The 12,595-nt window shown below is 45.7% G+C and overlaps 1 protein-coding gene across 1 annotated transcript in view; it reads left to right on the forward strand.

The window, feature by feature from the left end:
• GRIK3 (glutamate ionotropic receptor kainate type subunit 3) overlaps positions 1-2,612 on the forward strand; it is a 190,072-nt gene extending 187,460 nt beyond the window's left edge. Inside the window, exons 14-16 of the mRNA XM_081923043.1 lie at positions 691-913; positions 1,138-1,388; positions 2,332-2,612. Coding sequence (XP_081779169.1) covers positions 691-913; positions 1,138-1,388; positions 2,332-2,526 — 669 coding nt within the window. The 3' untranslated portion in view covers positions 2,527-2,612. The remainder of the gene's footprint in view (positions 1-690; positions 914-1,137; positions 1,389-2,331) is intronic.
• The last annotated feature ends 9,983 nt before the right edge of the window (positions 2,613-12,595 follow it).

A 12,595-nucleotide genomic window follows, 5' to 3' on the forward strand; every position in this document is an offset into this window, starting at 1 on the left:
TTGGGCGACCCAGAATTCCAGCATTAAGAGGAAGGGAGAAGCATATAATCCATTTGTTCCCTTTCCACTGGTAATCTAGGGGTGTTACATTCAGAAAAAAGATGAGCCAAGAATGCGTGTACATCCTATACACAACACAAGCCAGTTCTCTAGATATTTTGGACTACAACTCTCATCAGTCCTTTAGCTCCTTTGTATAGCCAGGCTGTCAGGTTGGCAAAGGCTGTTCTGTGTACTGACACAAAGTACTATCAAGCAACTTAGAAACCAGAATTGAGACACCATCCATCATGAGAAGCAATAGGAGAACAGTTGGTTGCTCCCAGAATGATTGTGAGGGAGATTGAGATTGTGAGACAGACAGACAGACAGACAATCTGGGCAACTGCAAAGTACAGTTGAGTAAGCCTTTCCTATGCAACCATAGTCCATCACCAGCATTTTGCAGACCAGCTGCTTTCTTGCAGTGCTGAAATTGAGTTCCAGGGTTGGCATGCCTTATTCCATAAGCAACTCCTGGGACATGAAACACCTTTGACAGATCAGTGGAAGGAGGAAGTGCTGTGATGCTTTCAGGTTGGACAGAGAAGAGAAGAGTGTCTGTGTGGGAGAGATGCTTTTTTGCAGCCTTGGGCTTCCTGCCATTATTAAATACATTGTTTTCTGTTTTCCATGGGTCTGCCATTTTAGAAATCCAGGATCTCCACTTTTGAAAAGATGTGGGCCTTCATGAGCAGCAAGCCCTCAGCTCTCGTTAAGAACAACGAAGAAGGGATCCAGCGTGCCCTCACCTCCGACTATGCCTTGCTGATGGAATCCACCACCATTGAGTACATCACCCAAAGAAACTGCAACCTGACTCAGATTGGGGGTCTTATAGACTCCAAGGGCTATGGGATCGGCACTCCTATGGGTGAGGAAAAGCAGTGCCTGGCCAGGGGAATGCAAGAACTGGGTTTGCGAAGGGCATGTTCGTAGTAGCTGTTCCAAATGCTGGGTTGGGGGCTCACTGGCTCCTGCAGTGTTTCCATGTTGGGTTGTGGGAGAGGGATCCAGCTTGTTGGAGTGCAGAGCCTTTGGCTTTCTTTGCTTTGCATATAATGGCATGTCCACCTTCTCTGTGCCTCCTACTTTCAGGTTCACCCTATAGGGACAAGATCACCATTGCGATCCTCCAGCTCCAAGAAGAGGCCAAGCTGCATGCCTTGAAGGACAAGTGGTGGAGAAGCAATGGCTGCCCTGAGGAGGAGAACAAAGAAGCCAGTGCCCTCGGGATCCAGAACATCGGGGGGCTCTTCATCGTCCTGGCGGCTGGCCTGGTCCTCTCCGTCTTCGTGGCCACCCTGGAGTTCATCTACAAGCTGCGCAAAACGGCAGAACGGGAGCAGGTATGGGCTGTGGCAGGACCACACAGGGACCACCAATCTGACCCCCACAAAAAACCCGCAATCTGAACAAGGAAGGGATATGCCTGAACCCCTATGACCCCCTTGAAGGAGCTTTCTGACCAAAAGCAGCCCCTCCCCTTTTCGGGAATGTGCTTGTGCACATTCAGTGTGACGTTTGAAATGGGGTTGTATTATTATTATTAATTATTGTTACAATTATTATGTTTTAATAATTTTTACCTGCCCTTCGCAATAATGTTCTAGGTTAGATTACAGCATTAAAACACAACATAAAAAACAATATGTGGTGGCCCTTAAGCTGTGAAGCTCCCTCCCCACAGAGGTGGTTTTGGCACATAGACATTGAATAGCTTCCAGAGAATGTTGAAGATGTATGTCCTTACTCTGGCTTTTGACACTTGAGGTGCATATTTTCAGGACCCTGCCCTCTTATTTTTATAGCTCTAATTTGTTTTTGTATTGTGTTTTAACACAGCAACCCGCCCTGGGACTTTAGTAATAATAATACCTTAATACTGAGAATAATACTCTAAATAAATGAATGAATAAAATGACCTTCCATGTTGCTAATGCAGCAGTTTGACTTCGCCCCCAGAGCTGCCAACAATGAACATACAAAAGTGTTTTATAAATCCTTTCCTCGTGAGAATGCACCAGTAACAGTACAACAATCATGAGATCTCTTGGCTCCAATTCTGCCCCAGGCAGCATGCTCATATGCACACACAGCACACCGGCTTGTAATGGTCCCTTGGTCCTTGACAAGTCTGTTTCCTGCATGCTTCCCATTTCAGCAAGCAAGAGCCGCTGCAAGCTCATTGTCCTTGCGACATTCCCAGGGCGCGTGCTGATTTCTGCCTCAAGGTTATTTCACCCCAAGTCTAATGCAAGCCTCCTTCCTGTGCCTCCTCCTTTCTTCCAGCGTTCCTTCTGCAGTGCCATGGCCGACGAGATCAGGCTCTCTCTTACCTGCCACCGCCGGGTGAAACACAAGCCCCAGCCCCCCGTCATGGTGAAGACAGACGCCGTCATCAACATGCACACGTTCAATGACAGGCGGCTTCCCGGCAAGGACAACATGGCCTGCAACACGGGACTGACCCCCGTGTTCCCATGATGGGGTGTGGAGGGTCAAACACCAGGGAGGGGCTTGCTGGAGATGTGTGGGGAGAAAGGCGCACCAGGACTGCAGAAGCAGAGAAACGGAGGGAGAACAAACCCCCAGTTTTTGAGAACAAGGCCTTCAATGTAATTTCAGCCATCATCCAACTTGGATACAAGAACCCGAAGCATGGATCGCGACACCTTCAGTTGGGAGTCGTCGTTTGATTATTATTATTTTTCCAGATCAAGGTTTAAGCAGCACCATGGACTCCTCGGCACCCAAGCCCTGCCCTTCCCCAAGACACACCCAGGAGGAGTCTTCATGTTTACATATCAAATGGATGGAAGACATAAATAAAGCCAGGGCATGGACTGATCTGGGGCAGAGGAGAGCCGCCGCAAAGCCTGCGAATCCGACGCTTCCATTTCAGTATGGCAATAAACAAAGCAACCACATTGGGGGTGGGGGGTGGAATCTGGATTGGCTTGTTCAGCATGTGCCAGAGACAGCGTGGGAGAGAGTTGTGGGGTGGAGAGCAGGGGAGGAGACTCCTGGTCAAAGTCATGAGCCTTTCCCTTGAAGGAACCCAATGGTGGCCTCAGCACTGTGCTGGACTTTCATGCACCAGGAAGCCCCCACCAGCCACCAGCACACCTGTCTTGCATGGGTGTGTTGTGGGCTCCTACCGGGGAGAGGAGACAGTAGGGGAAGCCTCTTTGATTCAGGGGGAGGGAGGTTGGGTTTCCATTTGTCTGACAGGAACTGTTAAGGGGAGAGAGGGTATGTCCACAGTGACACAAGCAAGCATTGCCTCTACTTGGAGGTGTGGATTCCTGGCTCTTGGAGGAGGAGGAGGAGAAGGAATTGTATCCTTCAGACAGTGGCTCCTGCAACACTTTGGTGCCGTCTGCTCCAAGCCAGTTATGTGAGACCAAGCAAAGCCACCACCCTTGGGGCGAAAGAGGTTGCCCTCAGGAAGGCTAATATAATCCGCAAATGGGTAATGATGACCATGATGACTTCACTGATAGAGGAGGGGCATGAGAAAAGTGGATTATAATTCAGCATTTAATGGTGGTTGGGGAAGATTTGGCAACACTCTAGGCATTCTGTTGGTGGTCAATCTGGATTCTGGGTGAGTTGAAGTCTGTACATTTCTGGGTGCATTACTCAAAAATAAGTCCCACTGCATTCAATGGGGCTTATTCCCAATTTTGTGTGCATAGGCTCATTGCGCAAATCACTACCATTAGAAGTCATTAAAGTGTACTTCAGGCAGAAGAGCCTCTCCCCTGGGTACCATGAATTGTCTTTTTCCTTCCAGACAGATTTTTTCTCTCTCCAAATGACCAAAGATTGCCCTTTGCCTGCCATTCAAAAGAACACAGTGAATGGGTGACTCTGTGGTACTGCCAAATACTGTCTTTTCCCTGAAAACCTAGCAGGAGACTGACAGGTTGTGCAACTGCATGCAAAGCTGCCTCTTTCCACATTCAGTCAGCTTTAAGACTGATGCAATGGTTTGTTTTGACTTGACTTAAGGCACATTTGCAAGACAAGTTTCCAAACAGTCTCCTAATTTCAAAATTTCAGTAGTCAATTACCTGCCAAGTCTAATTCATCTCAGTCCACAGCTGGGGAAAGTTATTATCATTCATTGATCAGTTTATATATTGCTTGCATACCACAATGGCTTCTAAGTGGCTTACAAGCGTAAAATCAATTATAAAACCCATACATAATTGAAATGCACAATAAAAGAATTTCATCAAAACATTTAGAACTCCCATATACTAAAACAAGCCAATAGAAAAACAGAACAATTAAACAGTTGGATCAAGAAGTGCAAGTTCAGGAGAACGCTAACCTAGACGGCCGATTTTCCAGAGCTGGCAGAATGCCAGTAGTGGTGGAAGGCCTCTCATATCACAGCAGGAAAGGCATCCCACAACACTGTTGCCACCAGTTCTAGGCCAGAGAGAGACTCAGAATCAGGCCCTGGTCTAATTGAATGACTGGTAATCCTGGTAATAGTTGATAAGATGGGAGCAGATTCCCTAGTCCACCTTCTAACCCTCCTTTCATGAAGTCTTGCCTCTTTCTACCAGCATTCATATAAGGCCAAGTTCATGCAAATTGCAATTTCTTAAAGACCCATGGTAGGTTGGACCAGAGTTCCTGCCACCTTCAAAAACAGCTGAGACTTTCCAAAGGAGAGAAGGGAGAGGTTCTGCTAGCCAAGGGGCCCTCAAAGTGATACAGATCCTGGCACAGCTCCAAAGCCATTCAGAGCTGCCTGACTTCACAGGTGTAGGAAACCCAGTAGGGAGAAGAGCACCAAAACATTAAGAGGCAAGAGGCATCTCACTGACAAAAACAATGGGTGTCCCTGGCATATAACACATAGGAGGCCAGAGTCTTGGGCTTGGCCATTCACACCCATCATTGACTCTACTTTGCCTCCCGCCCAGTGGCCCCCTTGCTTTCCTCCAGTTGTTCTGGGCTCTGACCGCAAGCAAAGGTTTTTCTCTACCCCCCCATTCCCCCCATTTGTTACCCTTGTTGCCCAACCTGCTACTTTCTGCCATCAAGCTGCCCTACCAAATAGGACAGAAATTGACCTTCTTAGCAAAATTTGAAGAAACAGTTATCACCAAGCATTCAAGAACAGCCCTCAAGCTAGTTAATGAGAGGGGAATTTAGCTGGAAGGAGAGGGCTAGTGATTGCTCCTAGCCATGATAGCTGTTCTCTGCCTCCACAATTGGAGTTAGGGTTGCTTCTGAATACCTGTTGCTGGAAACAGCAGGAGGGGAGGGTGCTCTTGTGCTTGATTCCTGCTTGCTGGTTTTCCACAGGCATCTGGTCAGCCACTGTGAGAACATGATGCTGGACCAGATGGGCCATTTGCCCGATCCAGAAAGCTCTTATGTTCTTAAGGGTATCCGCCCAAAATATGACTTACTGGGGTGGGCTCCCAGAGAGGAGCTGGGTCTTTTTGGATTTCCACAACCCACTAAGCTAAGGCAAAGTTTGGCTTTGCCTGTTTTCTGAACCCAGCTCTCTCTGCACTAACTACAAGCCATAGCCAAGATTTGGGCACATTCGTTTGGCTTACTGTGTTGTGCGAACAAGGCCACTGTAACCCACTGAAACATCTGCCAGTGACCTCTAATCAATTTCACACAACTCCTCCCTGCCACCTAGGAAAAGGAGGGTGGGGTCACTGTTCCATCCCTACTGGGAAGCAGGAGGCCATTTTGCCAAGAAGACAAAAGAGTTCAATCATTCTCAAATCCATTCGCTCAGACAGGCTTCAAAACTTTTTAAATTCATAGTGGCACTTGAAGTTGCTGCTGGTTTTGTTGATTCATCTCCAGTTGAATAAATCATCAATTTATTTCAGCAGATTAGATCAGCAACCATTTAGCTATCTCGGAATTCTTTGCAACATCAGTTTGTCATCACAGGTAAATTTGTCCAAAACCTACTAAAGCCAGTCCCTGAATTTCATGTAAAACAGTGGGGAGGGCATTGCGCTTTTAATGTTGCTGTAAGTCTTTATTCTTGTTCTTTTTCATATGTTTGTCTTCTACACCAGGCCTGTTTAGGCAAATGTTTTCAGTGTGTGCATAAAAACGATTGAGAGCGTTCCTGCTACCCAGACTGAATCGGAGGTTCACCTGTATCATGAGTGTATGTGTGGAACAGCTCGACACTTTTTGCCCTGGCTGCTGATGACCAGCCACTGATGGAGACAAGATACTGAACTCAATAGCGGGAGTGTCTTGGCTAGCCAACCAACCATGATTTTATGATGACTTGGAGAGAATGTCGGGAGTGATTTGGGGTGGGGGTGGGGATATAGTTTGCTTTTGCTCAAGTTATTAAAGGTAACACAGGGAAGGGAAATGGTCAAGGCTGTCACTACTCTGCCAAAGGCCTTGCAAAAGAGAAAATGCAGCCCTTGAACCTTTGGCCAGGGCAGCGCCCTGGAAGCTCCAGCAAAGATGTCCTCTCCGCTCCCCTGATGGCCAGCAAATACTGACTGATACTCAGCCTGGTCGTGGTGTGCCCAGCACCTCTATCCATTTGGCTCTGCAACAGGACAGCCTAGGTGACTTCTGGAGGTACCTTCTGATCTTGAACTGTCACCAAGATGTGGAGCTGCAATGCCAGCCCAACCACGCACACATTCTCACAACCACACAAACTCACATTGCTTGATCACGAATACTTGATTGGCTCTAGGAAGGTGACCCAGCCAGCAGCTGTACCAGAATAAGGACTGTGGACCATCATTGTCAAAACTGCCCTTTTGCTGTCTATTCCAAACTTCCCTCTTGACAACAACAACAACTGAAAGGACTGGTCTCTGTGACATTCAGGGGAAATACTCCTTTGTGGACATGCAGAAATTTCTATGAATATAGTTTTTTGTAAACATTTTGTAATAATTTTGGTTTCATAGTAACTGTGTTACTTGCAGATCATTCTAGGCAGATGTAAATAAAATTTCCAAAAAAACAAAACAAAAAATTGAGTTTAACGTTTTAAAAGAAAAAGAAAAATCTGATTATTTTCCTTTTTAAGACACTGTGATATATCAAAGTGCACAGTTTGCTGTATGAGGTAACATTGTTTTAAATTTTAAATAATAATAAAAAAGAATTTATACAAAAGAAACACCCAAAAATTCTTTCCTCCCACATTTGTGTTCCCAAAAAGCGAACATGCAATTAATGCAAGTCATATCTGTTATTTATTATTATTATTATTATTAATTGAATTTATGTCCTGTCCTTCCTCCTGAAGGAGCCCAGGGTAAAAAAAAAGATACATCATTTGTTTAAAGTATCCTAAAACAGTAAAAACATGCTAAAAACAATTAGTTAAACAGATTTAAAGGCAGTTTGGTTTAGAGTTTTTCCATCCAGTAATTTCAGGGTTGTCGGGAACAATATTCTTCAGCCATCAAATGCCTAAGTAAGCAGGAATGTTTTCAAATTTCTCCTGAAAGTTAATGATGAAGATAGACATGCCTCCCAGGGAGGTCATTCCACATTCCCAGGGAGCCACCACTAACATGGCCCTACCATGGGTCAGCGCCAACTAAGCGGCCCCCAGTGGTGACACCACCAACAAGGGCTCACTTGCCAATCATAGGATTCAATATAGTTGATACTGGGGAAGGCGCTCTTTTAGGTACTTGGTTCCCAATCCATTTAAGATGTCATATGAGCATACTAATACCTTGAATTTGGCCTGATAGATCACTGGCAACCAGTGCAGTGCCTTCAGGACCAGTAGTACATGGTTCCATTGGGCTGCCCAGTTGCCAACCTAGCACAAGGTGCAGCCTCCAGACTGTATTCAAGGGCAGCCCCACATAAAGCACATTACAGTAATCAAGTGGGAGGTCACTGGAGTGTAGACAACTGAGGCCAGGCTAGTTCAGGAATCCCATAGCTGTCAAACGTTTTAACAGAAAACAGAGGTAATTCTAGAAGTGTTTCAGTATCTAAGTTTGAACAACCCATTGTTTATTAATTTCAAGTCTTTAACATCCTTTAAAGCCCTATACAGCCTAGGACCCTCATACCTACAGGACTGCCTTTCCTGGTATGTCCCACCGAGGACCTTACGGTCTTCAAATAATAATAATAATAATAATAATAATAATAATAATAATAATAATAATAATAATAAATTTTATTTATATCCCGCCCTCCCCAGCCGGGCTCAGGGCGGCTAACAACACCAAAATAGTGCAACATTATAAAAACATTATAAAAATTAATTAAAATCAAGATTGATGGCAACCATAAAGTTTTGTAAAGGTTGCCAAGGAGGGAGTCAGGCTGCGCCCTAACCAAAGGCCTGGCGGAACAGCTCTGTCTTGCAGGCCCTACGGAAAGATGTCAAGTCCTGCAGGGCCCTAGTCTCTTGTGACAGAGCATTCCACCAGGTTGGAGCCGCAGCCTGGAGATCTTGGAGATCCCAGAGGTTAAGCTGGCCTCAACCAGAGCCAGGGCTTTTTTCGGTCGTGGCCCCAATCTGGTGGAATGCTCTGTCACAAGAGACTAGGCCCTGCGGGACATGACATCTTTTCACAAGGCCTGCAAGACAGAGATGTTCCACCAGCCTTTGGCCAAGGCACAGTCTGACCCCCTCTCTCCTTCTGTAATCCTCATACAACTCTAGCCCAATGGTTGCCATTAATTTGATTCTGAATTAATTTTAGAATGTATTTTAATTAATTGACTGTGTGATTTTATGTGCTATTTTTACTTGTTGTTAGCCGCTCTGAGCCCGGCTTTGGCAGGGGAGGGCGGGATATAAATAAAAAATTATTATTATTATTATTATTATTATTATTATTATTATTATTATATCCAGCCATGAAGGGCTAGCTCCATCAATAGAGCATGAGACTCTTAAACTCAGGATTATTGGTTCTGGCCTACACATTGGGCCTGAATTCCAGGGGGTTGGACTAGATGATCCTCGTGGTCCCTTCTATTATTCTTGTGTGTCTGTTGAAATGGGAACTTTCAAGGCTCCACTCCCATAACCCAATTAACCTTCTTGAAAAATCTGGGAAAGCCAGCATTTTGAAACCTTGCCGATGAGCAGCATTAATGTCCAGCTGAGATTCTTCAAGACAGAATAAATCAAATGCCTGCATATCAGATCCAAATTCAGGGTCAATAAACTTGTCAGCCTATCTTGCCACTTTCCATGACAGAATATGCAGCGAGGATTCAGATTGATTGAGGGGCCTGCAGACTATCAGTATTTTGCAGGAGGGAGGTAACGGCATGCTACAGCTTTAGATTTCTGCAAATGAAATGGATGAAAACTCTCTGTCACTCTACACAGATCCTTTCTGAGGTTTGGAAATTAACAGGGAAATGCATTGAAAAGTTTGAAAATGAAAGACTAGTGGGAAGATGTTTAAATACCCTGGAAGCAAATCAGGGTGAATGCTCATTGTCATATAATCACTCCTTAAGCAAATCAGAATGAATACTCAGTAAATACGAGGCATAGTCTAAACCCAATGGTGGCTGGTCCATTAAGGCAAATGGGGCACTGCCCAACCAACCTCTGTCAAGTCTCAGCCAGCCCTCATGTGCCTGCCTTCTGGTTTAGAAGCAGTCCAGGGGGCAGCCCCACCTGTCAGTTTCCTCCTTGTCCACCTCACAGTTACCTTAGTAGAATCAAGCAAGGAAGAAGATGGGGACAAAACTAGAATTTGCTAACTCTGACTGTCATTGGTTGTGACTCCACCTACCGCTTGGGCTCCCTGCCTTCCAGCCCACCAGCCACAATCAGCCCCAGCCACGACAGGTTGAACTGCCACATAAGCTTCATGCAAGCAATTCAGAGGTAATGCTGGATAAACAGGTCTCCTGTTTTTTGCTGCTCCAGATGGTGGGACCCAAACCAATGGATTTAAATGACAAGAGAGGAGATTCCACCTCAGCATTTTGAAAAAAACTTTCTGATTGTAAGAGCTGATCAACAGCAAAATGGACTACTTTGAAAGGTGGTGGACTCTCCTTCTTCAGAGGTTTTTAAGGAGAGTTTGGAGGGTCATCTGTTAGGGATTCTTTAGCTGTGATTCTTTTATTGCGGGGAATTGGAATAGATTATTTTATGACTCTGTGTTCAGCTGCAAGTCATCCAGGGATTAGCTAGTGGCATACATGCATGTGTGGATCAGCCCTTTGTGTTCAGGCAAGGAGAAGAGAATTTTATTTTTAAAAATATTGTAATTTGTCTGTAATTCCTCAGCACTGTGAGATAAAAGCTTGAGCGTTTTTCTGGTTGAAGCTGGAGTTGGAGAGGCCTCTCCTCCCTGCTGCTCTTCCCTTACCATCTTCTTATCGAAGACTTTGCCTTTTATTAAGCAGAGGTGTTTTTGATATCAAATGCACCTTATTCCAGACTCCCTGCTAGCTCAAAGCCCTGGAAAAACCTGTTTATATCCCTCCATCTATTTGATGTGTATAAATGCAATTAAAATCTCTCATCAGTGTGATGAAAGCCAAGCGAACTCCAAAATGCCATTTTTTAATTAGTGCCAGAGCTTAATGCAATTTGAGGTGGTGAAGAGATCTTAATTCTAACCTTCTGAAGGGAATGGAAGGGGCCAGAAATATCATCACATGGAAATAAAGACGCTACCTGGGGTGGCAGAAAAGTCACCACAAAGTAATATTCCTCCCTTCAGTTTTTGCATGGAAATGTGGCCCCAGGCCTAGCAAAACCATGAGTTGTTATGCTCACCACATAGAGTTCTAGAGTTACAAAGTGATTGTCCACTGAAAGGATGGATGGGGAAGGCTAGAGCATCTGTCTTGCATGCAGAAGGTCCCAGGTAGAATATTTCAGATCTCCAGGTAAGGATGGGAGAGATCCCTGTCTGAAACCCTGGAGAACTCCTGCCAGACCGTGTAGGCAAGACTGAAATGGTTTGACTCACTGTAAGGAAGGTATCAATGTTCCTATGAAAAATGATCACAAGGGAGCCAATTAAAAACACTGGCTTCTCCTGCAACTGTTGAGAAGGGCAGAGACTGAATCACCTCAGGGTAGACTCCTCTCTCCTTTCAAGTTTATCAGTTCTGATTGCATAATATAGTAGCTCTTGTGTATGTTTTTCTCCTTCTTTCATGCACTCAGAGTTCCTGGAGCGAGTGTGGCCACTACAACCGCATCCTCTCTTGGGCTCCTGCTACTTTGCAAAAATGGAGCTAACCCATGTGACATTTGTATTTACAATGTTGTAGGTTTGGGGGGTGGGGTTCAGTCCGGATGATGCTCTGAGTCCCTTCCAGTTCCTGGGGTCCTGTATCTTTAGGGGTAGAAGGTATGAGAGCAAGCTTGTCAGACCAGTCCCTTTGTCTACTCAATGGATTTAGCTGACCAGTTAAGACCCTCAATTAGCATAACCAAAGAAGTTGCTCTAACTGCTAGATAGGAGAACAAAAGCCAGCTAGTGTGTGTGTGTGTGTGTGTTAAAGGTAAAGGGACCCCTGATCATTAGGTCCAGTCATGGCCGACTTTGGGGTTGCGGCGCTCATCTCGCTTTATTGGCTGAGGGGCCGTACAGCTTCTGGGTCATGTGGCCAGCATGACTAAGCCACTTCTGGTGAACCAGAGCAGCGCACAGAAATGCTGTTTACCTTCCCGCCAAAGGGGTACCTATTTATCTACTTGCACTTTGACGTGCTTTCGAACTGCTAGGTTGGCAGAAGCTGGGACCGAGCCACAGGAGCTCACCCCGTCACGGGGATTCGAACCACCGGCCTTCTGATCAGCAAGTCCTAGGCTCTGTGGTTTAACCCACAGCGCCACCCGTGTTCCTGTGTGTTTGTTAGCTGAGCTGTAAACAGGCTGGAAGGTGAAGACACAGAGATATGATTGCTCTGTGCTGGATTCAAAGCTGTGACTAGTGGAAAAGCAAGACCTGTGGGGAACGTTGATGCTGTGAGCCCCTCTACCTTATGCTCAGGTTGTATGAATGTGTAAAATCATAGCATATGTCCTAAAGACACTACAGTCTCTGCTGACCTTCCTTCCAAGGAAACCAAGTCCTGAGTATGAACTTGGAACCACTGGAAACACTCACCGCCCAGAGAGTGGGGTGGTATGGAACAATACTGTTCCGAGGCCACCCAAGTCATTGAGGGAAGGCAGTAGAAAAAGAGAAACCTGATTGCCAAAATCCAATTCTGTGAACGCTGAATGACTTCAGCCACTTTGAAATCCTCTGGCAGAATCTGACATTGTGCATGTTTAGGAGGCAAAACAGCCTGCGCTTTTTCTACAGAGATATTCAATGCGGTGCCCTTCTCTGGTCCTTGATAGTGTCACCCTCAAATCTCCCTCATTCCTCTTCTAATGATGAGCCAGAAATCCCCACCCAAAGGAGAGGCTTTCAAGTTCTGAGCCCTGATCAATATGCAGCCAAGCTGTCAAAGGCAGCAGGAGCCCACTGATATCTCGATGCTGCTCCCCCCCAACATGCTTACCCCCATGCGCGGTAATTAGGCCTCTGCATGAAGCGCCTGT

Source organism: Podarcis melisellensis (genome assembly GCF_964234715.1).
Source record: "Podarcis melisellensis genome assembly, chromosome: 8".
Taxonomy (NCBI): Eukaryota; Metazoa; Chordata; class Lepidosauria; order Squamata; family Lacertidae; genus Podarcis; species Podarcis melisellensis.